The sequence below is a fragment of the Rhea americana genome, unplaced genomic scaffold (genome assembly GCF_003343005.1).
Source record: "Rhea americana isolate MKP2758 unplaced genomic scaffold, rheAme1 scaffold_5, whole genome shotgun sequence".
NCBI classification, from domain to species: domain Eukaryota; kingdom Metazoa; phylum Chordata; class Aves; order Rheiformes; family Rheidae; genus Rhea; species Rhea americana.
Window position 1 is genome coordinate 4979900 of NW_028186645.1, and position 19733 is coordinate 4999632.

General features: G+C 41.2%; 1 protein-coding gene across 1 annotated transcript in view; it reads right to left on the minus strand.

Moving 5' to 3' along the window:
* Nucleotides 1-1325: 1325 nt before the first annotated feature.
* The window catches only part of TUNAR (transmembrane neural differentiation associated intracellular calcium regulator), a 68294-nt gene continuing 49886 nt past the window's right edge, over nt 1326-19733 (minus strand). Inside the window, exon 2 of the mRNA XM_085317634.1 lies at nt 1326-1782. Within this exon, the coding sequence (XP_085173760.1) occupies nt 1597-1782 (186 nt within the window). The 3' untranslated portion in view covers nt 1326-1596. The remainder of the gene's footprint in view (nt 1783-19733) is intronic.

The window sequence follows — 19733 nt, forward strand, 5'->3', positions numbered from 1 at the left end:
GAAATTCTGTATTTTTGAAACCAGATCTAGCCTCAGGAAAGCAATGAAATGTTCATTATGGCTYCCAGAGGTACGAGATTGATCGCTGAAATCACTGAGACTCCAGGAACAGACATGGATCAACCTTCTTACTGCTCCAGATGACTTCAGTGGCAGTCCCCATCGTGCATGTGGGGACATAATTCAAGCCACAAGTCAGTAAACAATTAACTGACCTCTTTATTAAGAAGATCTTTCAGAATTAATGGGAAACATACTTAGGCACCTTGAGGCAGAATTGAGGTCTCATATTTTTAATGCATCATATATYCATATGTACTAAACTCTGAAGAAAAATGGAATCACCCGTTGTACATTCCTGACAAAAACACAAGTCAAAGAATTTCACTGTACCCCGCTCAGCTAACGCACATGCCCAAGAAGTGTAAATGGTTAACTAGCCTCACAGTTAAAGTGTGCTCTATATTCACAGCCTGGATTTCTCTTAAGCTCCTCACTACAGGCTCTTATACAGCTCTCAGTGCAGCTGCATAAACCTTTGCTCATGTCTCTAACTATAAGTGCTTAGAGAGTGTGACCAGATTCTGACAGCCATAAATACTGTGAATTTTGCAWTTTTTTTTGCGAGATGCCTCAATATCCCTTTCATTTGCTTTTTCCTTCTATAAATAGAGCCTTCTTTCTGCAACCAGTCTCCAAAGGTCACCTTTCAGTGTTTTCCTATTTCTCATATTAAACAGCAATGCTTTTCAGCTGACAGTCCCACCTCAAGTCATGCATATGAGCATGATGTGAGTTTGCTTCAGACTGCAAGGAAAGAGCTGCAAACAAGACTGCTATATAATTGCTGAGAAGAATAACATCCATTGTCAAAAAAAGGGCACTTCATCAAACAAAATCTTGCTGCATGAATACAAGTGTCTCCGAATATTTGGTTCATGCTAAAAATATAGCACATTTATTAAAAATATATTTTTATAAACATTGGTATTAACAGACACAGATGTTAAGCAAATGAGAAAGGAAAAATAACCATGTAATGTATTTCTCCCTATGTTTTATCAGTTTTAGGCAGATCTTGCTCAATGGAATTGTTTTTTCATGGCTGCACCATATGTTCATTCCAAATAAAAAGCTTGTCAGATTCAATGCAAGTAAAAGCAGAAAGCAAGAGAAAAAAAATCATTTGACCTAACGGACACACAATCTCTGCTATGCAGCTATCTTTGAGTTAGGTCTTTGCAGATATATGGTATACATTTCTAATTGTATATAGCATACGGTTTTGTATATTTTAAATGTGTGAATTTCTTCAAAGCTACTACTTACATAACTGTTGTCATTTCCCCCCAAATCAAGGACCAAACCAAAAGGAAGAGAGCAGGACAGAGAAGTTTAGCCTGTTACTATGTGAAAAAGTCTTGTTAAATTAGTTGTGCTTCAGCCTTCTTCTGCCTGCAGGCAGTGCTTTTATGATGTGTTAATATAATACAGAGTCAATTCTGATTAAACAACTTGTCAATAGTCAGCAACGCTTGTTGGCTTGTTGTCACCGTTAATGGATGTTTTATCTGTCCCATTTGCATGCCTTCTAGTTTACAATGTTGTGTAAATATACACAAAAATGATAACAATGAGATTCAGAATTGTCCCAATAATTCCAAGCATTGCCAGGATGGTTTCTTCTTTGCTTTCCTTTTCTTGATTGCCTTTATCTTCATCATTTCCACTAGTGATTACCATCTTGGTGGCCAGTTTCTTTATCCTCCCTTTCAGGATAACCTAGAATTAGGAAGACAAATATCACAGCAGATTGTTAGTTTGCATTTTTAAGTTGATATTAACAGTGGAGCCAATTGCAGAATTTCTGCCCTGTAGCGTTTGATATAAAATGATAAAATGATATAAAATTGATAAAATTCCCTTCAAACAGGATTCATGTTTTTTCCTAGGTACTTATTAAGTGTTTAATTAAAGCAGTGGTTCAACTAGCTTGTATATGTCTTATAACCATCCATAATACCCTCTGCTTATGTGCCAGCAGTCACTTATAACACGTATAACTCATCTGCAATGTGCTTTCAATGCCTATTACAAAACTGGTTAGAAATGTACCAATGAAGTGTGATTCCCAGCGGTGCCAGTGGGGACTTTGCCTCTGTTAGAGTGTCAGGAGAGAATCTCGTAAGGTTGTGGAGACACTAGACTCACACTTCACTACCAAGAAGCAAATGGGTGAGAGAAATAAAGCTGTGAAGACCTTGTTTCTTTTTAATAGGGAAAACAGACAGACAAAGACATTTTGTCTCCTGACAAGAAGGAAGACAACAGTGACTTCCCAATAAATAATTCAAAGTAAAAGTAAAACCAAAATAACATTCATCTTGGCTTTTATTTTCCTCTTTCTTAATGTACGATGAAAAGTTTCTTGCAGTGCAGTCAGCTGAAATGTATTGATCTGCCTGCAGGGAGGATGCTGCCATTTCCTAAGCATCAGCCCCAGCCTGCAAACCACTTAATAAGGAAGATTCATCAAGTCTGGGACCAACTCTGACTCTAGGCACCACTGTGGTGATAAAGAAGCTCCTCTGATGTTCTAGCAAGGCACTGAGACCTGGAAAAACATTTGATTGTTCAAATTAGAAAACTCGTAACCTCTATTTATCTGTGTTTGTCATCAACTAACCCTGCAAATTCAGATCTAAGGGGTAAACTGGACTGTCTCAGGAAAATGAAAATGGCTGGCTTGTTTCTGAAAGCAAACTGATCTGCCAGCATCTAGGTTCAGGCTATGCCCTGCTGTTATTTCCCAGGCTGTAAACACTATTCCATGACCTTTCTGCTGTGGGAAGCAGTGGCAGGACACAGCAGAATATGCCTCCAAACAGCTCCTGCTTGTTGGAGGATTTCAGTCAGAAGTGAAGTGGAGAACAGGCAATTCCTCCCTCCACAAATCTGTGGAGTAAAAAGCCTGTTCACACTCAGCTTGGCCAGGCAGGAAGGGAAGGGCTTCCCAGGAACCAGCCACTGTCTCCTGTGGCGTGGCACGACATGACACAGCATGGCACAGCACAGCACTGCCCTGCACGACACAGCTCTCCCGCAGCAGGCAACACACCCCAGTGGACAGCAGTTTGACTGAGGTCTTCAGCTAAAGAGTTGCAGAAGAGTAATCAAGAAAAAAAGGGGGGGGATGGGAAGGTCTGGAAGAGGTGAGAAAATTATAGACCTGAGATTGAGAAGAAAAAGAGAATCCAGGCAAATCAATCCATATTTTGGAGTTTCTACAAGTTCCCCTCAGGTACTTGTAGGCATTGATAAGATCCCCCCCCTCAGTCTTCTCTTCTCCAGGCTAAACAGGCCCAGCTTTCGCAGCCCTTACTGCTGACAGCTTCCTATAAAGGGCTTCACAGTCGAATCCTAGCAGATACAAGTGAATAGCGGTGAGGTAGCACCAGAGGGGTACAGAGGTGCTGCTGACCTCTTTGCTTACATTTGCATTGACATTTACATATTTTGCCTCAGCATCATCAAGTGATTCAGTAGAAAATAGGAACAAGTCAGTAACCTGAGGACACCCACAGCAAACACAAGTCAGCACAATCAGGGGGCACCAAGCAGAGGGATAGTGTATTGGACATCAGAGCACACTGCTCCAGCAGATCTTCTGATAACCTCACCCAGGAGAGCAGTGCTTCACAGGTACTGGATACCTCTTAGGGCATGCTTGTTCCTGCCGTTCCTGTTCCACGTTTCCTTCCAATCCTCACAAAATCTCCAGTCCCACCACTGTCCTGTCTTTATTTGCTTCTCTTCACCTATGGGACCTCTTCTGGTAGCAGAAGGGTTTCAGCATACCTGCACTCAGCACCATCCAAATAGGACCCTCTSTCCCACCTCCCTTGGTGCAGATTTGCATTTATTGGGTGACCTCACTTATTAACTGTCACTGCACAGTCTGTGGAATCTTAACAAGAAAAGTGGTTCTGRGAAGTCTCAAGAGACTTGTACCAAAGCCATTTACATTAACCTCACAACCCGAACGCTCTGGKTCTGTATGGCATCAGACCACAAACCACATCCCAGGCTACGAAGTGTAGCTATTACTTCACCCACAAACCCATGAGTCATTTGGATATCTCTTTCTCTTCCCCTTCCRTAACTGAGAGGTTTGCCCTCTGGTCAAATGTTTTCTTGTCATTGTTTACCTGAAAAATCAAGTGGAATCACAAATACAATCAAATAAAATCCCAGGCTGGAACACAAGGATTCTGCAAGCCAGTCTTGAGGAAAGGAAGGGTTCCCCATGCCATTCAATGTAAATTCACACASAGCAGTCCAGTCCCAGTTTGGGTGTATTTCTGCACAAATTGTGCCTACTGACACTTTTAACTTGGGCATGGTGTCTCTGCATTACACTCACTAAGTAATCCTATTTCTGGGCTTAATGTGAGYAGAGGCATCTTGGGGGCATCTGAACCCCTATTATTATGGATATGTCCAATCTTTTAATAAATCCAAAGTGTACAGTATGCAGTGAAACCCAGGACTTCTTCCTGCAGGACACTGTAGATGCTAAAATTAACATAAATTCAAAAAGTAGCCAGATGATTCACAAAAACAAAAAAGTATCAAAGACTATTAAATAAAAAGATTAGCCTCTGGCTTAGGAAGTCCTTCATTTGTGTATTTTTTGGAAGCTACGAAAGTATTCTGCGGAAGTACCACAGCATGCTTGCCTTGTTCTTACAATGCTCCCCAAGCCCTCATTGCTGACTACTGTTGCAGAGAGGACCCAGGGCTATGCAGTCTCTGATGTGATGTAGTGCAATCATTTTCATATGCTTAGCAAGTGCTAATTATTAGCAAGGAGGTACTGAGTAGCTTCAAAACTGAACATCATCAATGTGACTCAGGCTGCTAGATTATTTCTGTCCTACTAAGGGTCCTTAATTGAAGGGGAAAGCCCTTAGCACAGTGTGGTGAAATATGCCCGATGCAGAGAAATAGTCTTGGTGCAGTAGTGATCTGAACTATGATGACTTGAGAGGGGCTGGGGAGCAATGAGAAGGCTAGAGCAGTGCAGTTTATACATGGGACGATGCACAATGCAGTTTGTTGGACAGTCACCTCTGTTTATAGCCATGTTTATGCACTGCTCACACTGTGACRCAGTCTGGGACTGCACGTACTGCATCCTTTTTTTTGGATGAAACTATAGCTGAAGATGTGTTGTAAGAGCTCCTCATGTGCTATGAACAACAAAGGCTAATTTCCACCCATGGCACAAGAGTGCAAGACTAGAGCTGGTCTGAAGTAAAACCATCACAACACGTGGACACCAAAAACATCTGTTTCCCTGGAGAGATCGCTCCAGTGGAATCACACTACTCGCTGATGTAGACATAGCCTAAACCACACGAGATCATAACTGGCCTGGTTTTGASAGACATTTAACATTCAAACAGGACAAGACTGGGACCAAATACAATCACGTTAATACTTCAGTTTGYCAAATACAGCACTGTTGAAATCAAGGTAAGCTTTGACTTTGAACTGTAAAGAGAATCAAAATTACTTCTCTGCATTTAAGGACTGACCTTGGGAGAAGAGAAGCACTCTCCTTTCAGCAAACTCAAGCCTTTAAGCTTCATGGCTGTCATGCTGAGAGGGGTATTTTAGCTGGCTGGGTTTTGTGAGTGTTTCCTGCTACTGTGAAAATATTTGCTGATAGTTTTAGTATAATTACTCTAATTAAAAAAAAATAGAAAAAGTCTTTTGGCTTTCAGGGTACCTTTTTCAGCCCTTACTCTCTTTGGGGAGTTTCTTTCACTTATATGACATTGTTTTGTATTTTTAAGATTCTTGTGATACATGTCTCCCTTTATGTTTTTCTGATGGGACTTCATACTTGTCAGAAGTATTCCTTTTCCTTATCCAGAATTACTGATAAACTTCTGATAAAGGACCCCACTGGAAAAACAACAATAACTGTATCAGTTCCTAAGTGTCCTCCTCATTTAAGTACTACTTCTTTAAGTAAGTGCCCTTCTGCCACATCAAAAGTAATGTCTCCTACTTCATTTTGTGAGAGTCATCATTAACCTAAAATTACCCTTTCAAGAAGATATTATTCCATGTGTTCTGTGATGCTCAGGGGAGAAAAGAATAGTCCAGTGGTTAGGACATATCTCTGATATTCAGCTCCTTGCACTGCTACTGTCTTCTTAAGTATCTATGGGAAATCCACAGTTTTCCATCTAGCAGGCAGGAATATTTTTCCCTATTTAAATACTTTAAAGAACTGTCTAGTCCCTGTCAGAAAATGACCTATAATAATAGAGAGGCCATACAAATACTTTCAGCAGAGACTAGTTAACATGAAAAATGCTAAATCCAACAGTGCTGTAAAAWATACCCACTGCCATGTCCACAAATCTATAGGGCTTCTTGCATGTCATTGTTGTTGCAAACAGTMAAAAGCATTTATAGCAAGAGGAAATAATTCCTACTGTTCCGGTCACTCACAGGGTGACTAATAACTGAGCTAAAAGTGATCAGTTGGTGATAGGGGGTTGGAAAAGGCAGCAGCAAATGCATGTATGTTAATTTACTGCAGTAGGTTTTGTCACATCGAAGATACAAAGCACATCCCTCAAGAAGTACCTGCCCTGGCATATCTGACAGCATTTGAGCATGCTGGCACCTTGACTTGCTCTTGAAAAAGTTTTGTAATCTTAAATCCTTTCACTCCTAAGTAATCTTAAATCCTTTCACTTCTAGGTTGTTATTCAGAAGGTCCCCACGCAGGCTGCACGAGAAGGTGCAGGCAGCAGAATGGCATCCCTGCACACCCGGGGGAGCTGAGGATGGTCAGGGCTCTGCGGGGGCCCTCAGCCCTCCATACATCATGCCTGTGCTGTCATGTGTTATCTGACCCTTTCAAAAACAAGAAATAAGAACTTCTGAAAAGCTCCCAGGGTCAGATGCTCAGCCTGTGCAAAGCAGCCTCCTTCCCCTGAGTTCCCTCCGTTTATACAGCTGACAATCCCGCTCCCGGTATTCAATCTAGCTTGGATATCAGCATGTATAAATTTTGTATTCTTAATCCATAATCACAGACAATCGCCAGCTAAATTGTTTTGATATTTAAAGTTGTCTACAGTCCCCAGGCTATTAGTTGTGATGACATATTAACAGATAAGAGAGCTTTAATTTTCTGAGGATAGTTCCACCTTCTGAGGATAACAAATACACAACAGAAGCTTGTTTTGATTAGCAAACTGAAGAGGGCACAGAAATCATACCAAGCAGAGTGTGAGTTCAGATGCTGCTGGAGCCCAACACCTTCCCTTATCTCACAAAGAAGCGACTGAATTACCAAGTAGGGAAGAGAAGCTCCTCAAGGATTTAACCCCACTTGAACATCATAGCCAAGTGGAATATTTTTCCCTTCCTCATTGCAAGTTCTTTCAACTGCATTGTCCTCCAAGGAGAGGCTTGGGAAAGCTGTGTGCTCAGCTCAAGTCCTGGACAGCCCCTCAAGCAAGATGCGGAGCAGAGCTTTAAAATAGAGACACTGGGCTGCCATTAGTAGCCTGTGGGAGGAAAGCAAACCTAGCTGACACATTTGTGCTTGTTAGTAATCCTAGGGACCATTTTCTAAGGGCATATTGGCATATTCTCACTTGTGTGGTGACTTTGTACCCACTTACAATTCTTGTGTAGTTCTGACTGGAGAAGCCAAATCCTAAACTTTACTTACACAACACGCTTTTAGATGTCAGTCAGGATCCTGCTCAGCAGCACTGGCAAGTGCACGGACACATATTTGCATTTATTTGCAAAAAGAGTAGGATTTCATGGAGTTGAAAGGTACCATATAAATGCAAGGCAAGACCAAGAGAAAGAAAAGCAAGAAAGAAGCTCTGGGGCCATTAGAAGTTGCATTAAAAGTACATTTAAAGCAGCTTGCATAGACAGTGTGTTGTATGTATGAATAGCAGGCAAATCAAAATAGATCGGGGGAACTAATATAGAGTAGCAATCAAAATATCTGAGAAAGGCAGAGGCATGCCATAAGAGAAAGGGGAGGGAGGCATGGAAAGGTACCAAGGGAGAGGTGTCTGATGTGGAGAAAAGTGATCAGAAAGAGCAGAAATGTGAGCCAAGTTCAATAATGCTCCGCCACTAGCGAGCAGAGTGACCAGTGCCTAAAGCAAAGAGAGAAGACACAAACACTTATGTATTCGTCAAGCAGGAAAACCAAGTCAGACTGTTGCTATGCTGGCAGGTTTTAGTCAGTGTGAAATACGTGCTATTTATAGTCCTACAGCCAGGATATTTGCAAGGGGCTTAGCAGCATGAGATCTCCTCTAGGATAAAGGAGCAGCAACAGTAGCAGCAAAGTGTCCCTTATATCACAGGGGCAATTCTGAAAGGGCAGAATCCAAGCCAGTAATGCATATGAGGGCTCGTTCTGGCTCCTACCGTGGGTCCATTCCTGCTTGCCCTGGCAGCTGTTTTTGTCCCCCTGACAGCTCTGAATACAGGAGAAATCTCAGCTGATTTACTTTCTCCTCCTCATTTATGTCTCTAGGACCATGCACAGCTCTGAAACATCCCAGATACCTAAGTTTTTTATAAAGAAATACGATATTTTGAATACAAGTATCCCCATCTTCAGAACAAAACTATGATTTGTAGCAGAGTAAAGCTCTTTAAATAACATGCTATTGCTGCAGACTCTCCTTTTCTGCCTCAGATCTGCGAGCTACCCACAGATTCATAAACAGCCTTTGGCTCCTCYGCCTACAGCAAAGTCTCCCTTACTAGGGTTCAGAAACCTTAGTAAGAAATCCAAGCCCAAGCTACAAGCCTAGCTCTCTACAGGCTTTGCTGTTCGCGAAATGAATAGCTTCACTGTGTGTTCAAACCTGGATGAAATAATGGTAAGTCAGCCTTTAACACATAGCCCTCTCCCCTCTGAGATAAGACGCGCTCTGATGAATATACTATTGATCAAAAATAGCAGCTTATCTAAAATGGGACAAAGAGTGWTTATGATTCAAACTCCAAATTTTTCAGATCTAGAGATGATGAATTTTCTGGCTGGGTCCAAAMAGGGTGAAATTTCAGGATAAAGCTCAGTGGTTTAGAATGGCCTATTTTGTGTACACAATCCATTTTTTCTGATACACAGCACAATGTGTGTAGTTGCTTTGTGCTAATGCTCAGAGGCAGAAGCTTTTGAATTTCTGTTGGTACTGCAGCACTCACTTCCTGTTTTTTGTCCTTTTAAATACTTAGTATTTCTTTTCAGACCTTTTAAGTTAAAAGAGTATTTCCTCCCTCCCACTCCTCCCAAGGTTAACTTCTGATCACCTTCTATCAGCAAGAAAAGAAGAAGAATGACAGGGTCTATGTTTACTTTGGTCGTATTACTCTCTGCAATGTGGGGAAATGCAGTGTTTTTTTTTWAAAAAAACAGTGACAGTGACAATATGTGTGCTCTATTTTCAGACAATCTGCTGTTCTGATGGTTGCAGACARTTTAACTCTTGAGTTACAGGGACTATATTCATACGGAGGCAGAACTGCATTCAAGTCGCTGGAGCAGCTGACCCCACCAGGGAGCCAGAGATAGGAGCTGAATCTTCTCTCCAGGGCAGCTAAGAAGGAGTAGTGCTCAAAGGAAAAAATGCACATGCTGGGCACAACGATGGGTTACACATGCCTTTGGGACCAGCTCCCTCCCTCTTCATCTGGCATCTGCTGAACCCTCTCCTTCAGAGCTGCACAGGCTCTGGTCTCAGCAGCAGCAGGCACAAAGGGAGAAGGAGAAAAGAAACCAAACAGCCACCCCAAACCCACCTTCTGACTCTCACAGAGAACCACTGCTACTCCTTTTCCCATTGGGAGGGTTGGGAGAGACAGGGCTAACCACAAGGGAGATTCTCCCAACATTGCCTTATAAGATGTCCAGTAAAGGCCAACTACACTGCAGTGATAAAGGGCATGAAAGTGGTCCAGCAGAACAAGATGAAGGTCCAGCTAATCAGGTATCCTCTTGCCATTACTTGTTGCCAATGGTGCATGGTGTGAGAGTACAGTAATACTTGTCCCAGTATACCTAACTAGATTCCAGAAATCTGCAGGTCAAGGACTTCCTCCCTCATGGGTAGCAACTTTGGGCTTAATATCCCTTCAAGGATTTGTTTTCTCTAAATTTCTCTAGTTGCTTTCTGAACTCATGTTAACTTTTTTTCTATGTAGTATCCTCTAGCAATGAGCTCAAAAGATAACTAAGGGGCATCTGAGAAAGCAGCCACTTATGTTCTTTGAACCTGCTGCTTGATTCCTCATTATCTAGTCTGAGAAACAGTGAATAATTGTTTTTTATTCTGCAGGTCAGCCAGAGAGCTATAAATCTGCTATCATAACCCCTGTAGTATCACATCCTCAACYTCACCAAGGCTGAAAAATCCTAGTCTAAGACAAAAGCCATTCCATGCATTTGGTTATCTTGGTCTTTCCCTGGGCCTTTTCTAGTAGGGCACTAGGGCTTTTTTTGAGCAAGAGAGGACAAAATTCTTAAGGTTTCATGATATTAAAGTGGAGCCGGTGTACTATGTACTTTAAAAATATATTAACTTTACTGCAAGGATTTTGTACTTTATACAGACCAATGCTGATAGAATGGATACATTTCATTCACAAAACAGAAACAGCTAATATCTCCACATCTCCAAGCTAAACTCCAGAAACTAAAACAAAATAAAAATGTGAAGTCCATGTTTACTCCTTTAGTTTTTCATCCATCTTTCCTAAGCTTAAAACAGCATAGCAGCTCTACAGAGACTGCACCTGGCTGCTGGCATATTCAAATACCTACCCTGCTTATAACCTGTGGACATCAATTAATAAACCAGTACAGGGAAATCCTGGAGTTTTATCTTTGAATGGTCTTGTTCAGCAGTGTCAATTCCTAATATCATCCATTTTGAGAAAGAAAAAAAAATCTAAAAAAGCCTGAAAATTTGTATTTTGGCACAAATAAAAGTAGCAATTTGCTGGCATAGTCAGATGAAAGAAGTTAAAGTATGTCTTTCTATTATTTCAGATCTCAGCACCTCATTTTGTATTTCAAGTGCCTCTCTAGGATTCTCTTTTAGGTGCAAAAATAAGTTGAGAACTTAAAAAGGAAAAATGCAATACTCAAGTCTCAGTGAAAGACAGGTCTCAGTTATGTGCCAGTTATCTGTCACAAGCAATCTGAAGAGCTGCCCTCACACCACCGCGTTTGGAATTAATTCTTTAACACAGAGCTCAGAAGTAAGCCCTCCTTACAAAAAAGTTCTCCTTGGGAAGAGCACTGAAACACTTGAGGAATGTAATGCTTTAAAAGCAGCTGTTAGCTTGTGGCATAACTACATCTAGAAAACCTAAAATCTTCACTTTTACTTCCAGCTGTATCTATGCTCTGAAAATGAATTACAGTTAGATCCATAATTCACACACATCTATGACACTACATACAATTCTAGCTGATATACATATCTAACTGATATGTTCTGACTTAGGAAAGTTGTATTCAGTTTTTATAACTTTCTCAATTTCTCATTTGGCCTGACATGATGTATGCCAGACATTTATCCCAAGGAAAATGTTTTTTTTTATTATTATTATTWTTTTTGTTTTTTTTTAAATCACCAGGATTTACCCTGTACAGGAAGGATGCTTGGCAACTTACTATTGTTTTAGCTATGTATAAAGAATCTGACAATCTTTTCTGTGAAATATCTTCACTTTTGAAGCAAGGGCTGCATTAACATTATTGTAGCTGAGATGGCCTAAAGACAGTAAGACCTGAAGGTCTTATTTATCTGAAAACTTGTTAATTTTTAACTGCTCAGTTTAACAAAAGAAATTACTTCTACTGTTATTTTTTTCCTGTTTAATTACTATATTTGTACAAACGAGCTGCATGGTACTTTTATAGATATAATATTGAATCTATAATATTCAAAATATAATATGCAAATGATATTGATGGTTGCCAGTATGAGCCCACATGATGTGAATAGCAAAGCATTGTCAGTTTGCTTTCAAAAAAAAAAAAAAAATCCCTTGTTTAGGAATTACAGTTCCAAAGACCAGTTAAGAAATGTCAAAATTAAAGGAGATCCAGGGTGAATACAGCCCTCTTCTGTATGTACTATCAGGAAGGCTTTAGCTGATTACTGCTCTGCCCTCCAGATTCCTGCCTCATTCAGTGCAGGGTGCATTTGCCATTGAAGACAGGAGAAAAAGGCTTTTGTTTATAGTATTCTTCTATTTYGTTAACGTGCAATTTGAATGGCAGCGGGAGATTTTGAGATACGGAGTAATAGTCTTCTCTTTTTGCTTCTCTTGAGGAACGGGACGGCAAATTCGCACCACGCGTTTCAAAGGCATCCCCCGTTTCAGGAGGCTTCCTTTGCTGGGAGCCTGACTTGAGTCTTGGGGCCACCACACATGGAAGTGCTGCACACTGGCCGTGGTAACGGAGGCCGATGGGAGCTGCCTTATGTGCTGCTAGGTACTCTGAAAAAATTAACTTTGGTATCCACAGTTCTGAGGATTGTAACCTTAATCATCTTTGCCTTAGGTTTCCACMTGTACCAGCAACTAGTGAGGCCCAGACCTGTTATTAGGGTGATGTAAACATAAATAAATCAGCATGTACATGTAGTAAGGACCTGTGCTGTGGAACACCATGGAGTATCCCACAGGGAAATAATGTTGCCTTCATTGCAGGGTTTGAGCTATGCACTGAACACTGAAAATAAAATAAAGCACTGAAGTTGCAAACTGCGTCATCCATTCTGCACACCAGGTGTGACTTAAATCCTCTGCAAAACATAGTCTGCGGCTGGTGCACCTGGGCAAGGTGGCAAACTAATGTTGTAGAGAGAATTTTACCCGAAGCATTTCTTAACTTTGAGTGCTGAGGTTTGCAACCTTGATAATGTTTTTTTCACATACTGTTTTGTGTGCAATTATTACCTATGTCAGCCTAAATTTAAAAATAGAGCACCTCCCTGCTGAACACCTGCTTGCAGCTGCCTCTTAAAGGTGCCAGTAACCTGCAACTCACGGGGAAGGCTGCTGGAGCCGCGGCAGCAGCCCCAGCCGACCGCTGAAACCAGCCTGCTTCAGCGACGTGGGCTGAGCTTCCCCAAACCGAAGCCGCTGGAAATCCCTTGCMGCTTTCAAAATATAAGGCTTAATACGATAAAATAACAGATAATTCAAGGAAGAAACTGGTTTCTAGAACAAAGTTAGCAAACTAGGATAACGCCCTAGGCAACCAACTCCCACACCTTTTATTATCATCATTACTCATTTATATTGCAGCAGCATGCGGCAACCCCTGCTGACGTCCGGGCTAGAAACCAGGCGCAGACGACAAGAGCAATACCTAGCCCAAGAAGCTTACCAAACCACAACGGCACGGAGGGTGGGAAGGGGGAGAAAGGGAGCAGAAGTGTCCTAAGGTCAACCTGCACGTCCTGGAGCGGGCTCTGCCCTCCGAGCACCGGCCTCACCGGCTCGCGTGCAGCACAGCCGGCAACCTGTAGGGCCCAGGGGCTCATGATTAACTCCCCAAGTGCTGTGGCAAGTGCATTGGAAAGGACRCTGAAGAAGGCAGTACAGAAGATGCTGTATTTCCTACCCTCTGTTAGGAAACGGGTGTCACCTGGCGTATGGAGCGCAGCCATTTTGATTAAGCTTTTTCTTATAGTTTATTCCCATTTTCCTTACAAAGATACAAATTATTTGGCTATAGATCTAGCAAGATTGTTTGCTGATGGCTTCCAAATGTGCACAGTATGCGTAACAACCCATGCTATTTTTCTGCCTGTAGTGGCTAGTGTACCCCGTAAGGAACATATTTTGATAGCTAATGCAATGCAACATACACATCACATTGCCTCAAGGTCAAAGTAGGTTGTATGTGTTTGTATGATGAATCYCGACGTACTCTAATGTACTGCCAGTAAATTAAAGTAATTCCCAGATAAAATATGAATGAACTCMAGAATATAGCCATAAAAATAAACATATATGGTGGATTTCTTATATTAAGAGTATTTAGTAGCATATTGGTACCTCCCCTTAAGGATTTAGAGAGAGGAATAACTATTTTGCTACATTTTYCTTTAGTGGACACTGAGCCAAATTCTGTTCACAACTTCTGGGCATAGTTTGCTTTTCATATGTAGGAAAGAAACTGAAACCTGCTTTAAGTTCAAAACGCAATGCTCTATTACGAAGTGAGAAATGGTTCCTTCTAATGAATACTCAGGGACACTGGTAAACGTAATTAATTAATCTGTTCAGTGATASCATAGCATTGCTAGACGCTGTGATCTAAAATGTAAATTAAACTGCAGGYTGTACTGATTAATGTTAGATGTGAAAGGAATGACTGTGTGTTTAAAAAATTAAAAGTGCAAAATACTCTAAAAAATAGCATCACTTTACTCATCCGGAACAACTGAGGCAAAGCAAGACGAAACACATTATTTAAATTCATGAAGCTGTCCAGTGAAGCTGTCGCGGCTGTCCAGAGAAGTGAACTCTTTCTTTCTTGATTTYCAGACCAGTACCCTACTCTTTGGACCACACTGCCTGCTTGGACCATCCATGTGAACTGATGGAGCTCAGGTCCAATTTATACTTGTTGAAGTCTTGCAGCAYAAGCATTTTAACAAGTCACTTTACAGTACCAATAATTGAATTCAGCTTAAGATGAACATAGAAGAAAGAAATAGTAAAATGTCTTTTGACCTTTGCTGTTGGCTACAATCAGAACCATACAGCAAATAGTGCAGAGGGGCAATTTAGGACAAATGCAAAAGCTGATAGAAAAATGTTTGTGCATGTAATAGAGCACATTGAAGAAACTGCTSAAGAACAGTTCATCCTGCTGAAAATATTATCCCTATAAAGCTGCCAGGTCAACGTCATCTTAGATTATRCACTGTACTAGTGCCAGGCATAGAAAACCCACCCACAGGGCCTACAGTCTTGGGCAGGAGGTCACTAAATACTAGCAATTGATCTATGGCTCTAGAGGAGGGCCACAAGTACAGACAAAATGTGCAGACTTCCTTTGTTCAGTAGTATACCTACTATTTTCTTAAAGAAATAGATTTAAAAAAGCATTAAGAACACTGTTCTGTCAGTTCAGTATTTAGCAATATCAATAATGAATTAAAAGGCATTAATACAACTCAGAAAAACATGTTTAACATAAATTCCTCCCCACTTTCTGCTGCAGTGCCAAMCCTCCAAAAATCTCTTTTTGGTCAAAGAAGTCATTCTTCCCTGAAGACTTCCCAGTTGCATAACTRCATTCACATAGGCCTGCCTGACTCAAGAACTAAAGCTAAGTCCTATTTCACTTCTCCTGTCAGTCCTTGGCTTCTCTCAAACACACTGACACAGGCACAGTCTCTGACCCTTGTTCTGCTCACAAGGCTGGACTTGATCTTACCCTTTAATCCACTATTTCTATATCTATGTTGAAGTTGGATGCTTAGTTGCCCCTGCCACAGGTCTGACAGGGGACATCTTTTTGTCATCCAGAAACTTTTTCTGTTGAATCTGGTGTGGATGTGGCCCCAGCCAGACAGTTCCTGGTGCATCTCAGGAGCCCTTTAAGATGAATAATCTTACATTTGAACTCTACCTTCCAGTTCCAAAGGCTCTCCAATTTCAGAATTCCCAAACATGCTTCAGAAGTTCATGGAGAATACATGCAAAGTGGTTGGTGACTAAATGCAGCCAACTCAGCAGTGAAGCATAGGTAGTTACAAACCAAACAGCCATATCAAATGGTCCAGGGAAAGGAAAGGATGAAGATTTTTCTGGAGAGAAGATATGTAGCAAATTCATATAGGGGAACGTTTTATTACTTGAATCAAAAGAAATAATCTTTCTTTGCCAAAAACTGGAGAGACTAAAAGCTTACAACTCTGAATTAGCACAGCAATTATGTTAGCTCTCTTATATTTTAAAAACTCAAGACAAAAGTTTARTGCTCCTGACTTTGCTTTCTAAATAGAAATTAAGAGTTACATTAGACAAACTCCAATTTAAAATCTCAGCAGGGCTAACAGATGCATTGAAGAAGAAAGCTTTTTCATGGTACAAGCTTAATAGYGGGCATTTTCTTTCCATAGATCCAGTATTTATATTCATTTTGTTATTTGAAAATGTGTCTTGGGGGACATAAATCTGCATGCACCCTAATTACACTTGCCTACATTTTGTGCCTAGACTCAGATGAGGACCTATGGAGATAGCTTAGCAGAGATTTTGGAATTGGGCAYTCTATTCCACACTGATTATTAAGACTGACTCCAGTTATTTCTCCAAGGGTTAATCTATGTTATGGAGAAGAAATTAATTCTGTCAAATTTTCAGGAAGCTAAGATTTGACCAGCAGCATTTTTGGTTTCTTTCTGAAAGAAAACACACAGAGGATCACTGAGTCCATCTTCCCAAGCTCATGACTCTCTTCCAGTCGTTCCCAATTCCTTCTCTCCTCTCCTGCTCATTCCTTGTTGGAGCTGTTCTTGGATGGTGTCAGAGCTAGAGCTGTCCAGGCGTGGCAGGAGAGGTTGCAGGTGGTGTGCAGAGATAAGCAGTGTTCCTGTGGCTTSTTGTGCTCTGAGAGGAAGACACATGTAGGCTGATGGATTCCTTCCAAGAGAAAGCTTAGGGTTGTACAACTCACAGCTAGCTTCAAGTCCCCACAAAAAATCCAAGAACCTAGCTTTTTATGAAAACCCACTGGCAGTGTTTTACTCTGAATATCACTGCTTCTTGGACTACAAATGTCAAAAACATAGCTGCAGTGATGTGCTGCTGGAGGCTGGCCTTGGGAAGCCTTTCTTAAAAATCTGTCAGTGAGGCTGGGTAGTTCCCCTCCTCTGACGAAGTCAGCTGCTCTGGTCACAGCTATGCTCCCTGCACTATCCCTAGGGCTAAAGTAAACATCACCAAGGAGAAAATATTCATGACTTACAAATGCACAGTATTTTGCTACATGCAGGTATTCACAAATAAATAAAGGACAGAAGAGAATACTTTTCCCACGGATACCTTGCACACCACGCCCTAYCAGCCCCAAACTGAGCTACCGTAGGTGCACTTCACATACAGCTGGGGACAAATTCTTCCCAGCTACAGTGGCGTAACATTTTTGTCAAACACTGCTGCGTCTTGCAGGCAGATGGGAGAAGGATGATCRAGCAGCCAAAGCACGAGGTGGGAGCTGGTGAGTTGTGGCCTCTGGCGGGGCTTTGAGCAAAGGCATAGGGMCTCCCTTTGCAGCGTGACGTTGGTCAGCACAAAAGGCCGAAGTGCGGTTCTGGCTCTGTCTGATAAACCACGGCTCTCTCCTCCCTGCTCATTTGCTCTCTCTCCCCGAGGGATGCTGTGCTGAGCTACCAAATGTTTTATTAAAGCACCTGATTTCCACCACGGCAAAACACATAATGGGTTGCCTCTTCCTCACAGCTGCCAGGTGGCAACTGCTACCTAGGAAAACAGGGATTTGCAAAAATGACTGCTTCTTGCAGACAGCACRTTACCCTCTCTCAAAAGCCACAATTCTTCTGTTAGCACGAGTCTCTGTTTTCCTTCTGTTTTCTCATTTGTGACTTCTTGTAAATGCTAATTTTGGCTTTTCTGTGTCATTTTACTGTCAAAATTGTAAGACTAGACTATCACTAGACACCTCATCTAAGAAAGATTTACAGCTCTTTGGTCTTCATTATTTCTGTTTTATTTTGTTATAATTTTACCAAACTTTTTTTTTCCTCAGTAACACAGTAAACAAGCTATACAAAACCTCCCAAACTTGGCTTATAAATTACTGCTGCTCCAACTTGCAGTCATTTATAACTGACATCAGCTATCTCTCTGCTGCAGTCACAGGACTGCTGCACACATAGATGTGCTCAAGCTAGCTCCAGCACAGCCAGATGGGAGCAGAAGTCTCCCAGAAAATGCAAAGGCCTACTCTTCAGGGAGGAGCAGCTTCTTGAAAACTCAACTGCAGTCCTGCGGTATCTGCTGGATGTTCCCTAAAGCCTACGTTCTACCATCTTTCCTGTACTTGTTACTTATGCCAGGCAGATTAATGTAGGCTTGGTTGCRTAGTACAAGTGTAAATATATGCCCTAAATGGAGATAAGCTGTCATTATTGATCATTAAATGTCATTAAATGGAGATAGACTGTCATCTTATACAGAAGAATAAGAAATCAGTTCTTTTCATTGTTGACCATTTTCACAGTTTCATGACTGAAAAACAGGTCACTTGAGTGAAACTAAACAAAAATCATGGTAAAAATCAGAGATACCCAGTTACAGAGAAGATCACTACTTTGATCACTTGTTAATACTAGTGGAGGTCTGCAGGCAAAGGGATTGTACAGAGACAGAGAGATGTGAAGGCCTAAGTAGACAGCAAATATCTCTCTGAAGCAGTCACAAATAGAAAGTTTGGGGTAAAAAAAAAAAAAAAAAAAGCTACAAAGCCAGAGTCTGCTCGTATTCCCCCATTACCACATCAGACTCATGCTAGTAACTGTGGTGAAATCAGCCTGTGGTGTGATTTACCTGTGGATGCTACCCATGGCACAATTCTCACTGACTCCACTAGGAATTAGATGAGGCCTTAAAAGCAAAAGCTGCTTAGAAAAGCAATAGCACTAAAAGCAAAAATTACTTTTTAATAACTTAATCATCACAATTGTCAGCATATTTATCAACCCCATATGCATCTGTTASTCCCTGAAAACAATGCAGATACTGAGTTATTGTCTCCAGTAGCTTCAAAGARGATGATCATCTCAGAAAAACAAAGATTCTCAGAAAGTGCCTTTCTTTTAGCTGTCCTGCCTTTACTCAGTAACAGCTTTTGCCAAGAATAGCCCTTGGCCCTTGGCTGCAGCACTGTATTCTAGCTTATGCATTTAAAGAAAAGTACAAATACAACCACAGAGACATTAGCAAAGACCAGCAGTAAAAGACTGTCATTGCAAAAAGCATTAAGGATAATGAAAGTGTTAATCATTCTTACAAAAAATCGATAAAAAATCCATATATAATGCTAACAACTGGGTCCATATATTTAGTAAAATAACCAGTAACAACTAGATACTCAGTTTTTGACTGCTTTTTATTGTTCTGTGAGCTTATGGACTTAGTTGAATCTATGGAAGTTGCATTCATTCAGAAGTTAATCCTCCAGAGGATGCCCCTTCTCTTACTCTGTCTTTGTACAGTGTCTAGCACTATCAGGCCCTGGTCTCAATAACTGAAAATAGATACAATTCACTGTGATAAGCATAAGACAAAAAGCTAGAAGCTCCCAAATTTCAAGCACAGCCTGCTCTTGTACTGCTGTTTAAAGGTGCTTGATTTGGGCTTTGCAGCTGTTCTGAGCACCTGCAGCCCCCAGAAGCACAGCAGTGCCAAATCCTTGCCAACAGCTTGCAGAAGCAACTTCCGCTGTTTTCTCCTTGCCCACAGACAAGCACGGGACTGAACTCTATCTCAGCTTCTTCCAAGTGTCCTTCAGGCCTTGAATTGCACATACTCTATAGGAGAAACCATGAGGTTTCCTTTGAGCTCATGGTCTTGTGCTAGCATAAATTAATTTATCTACT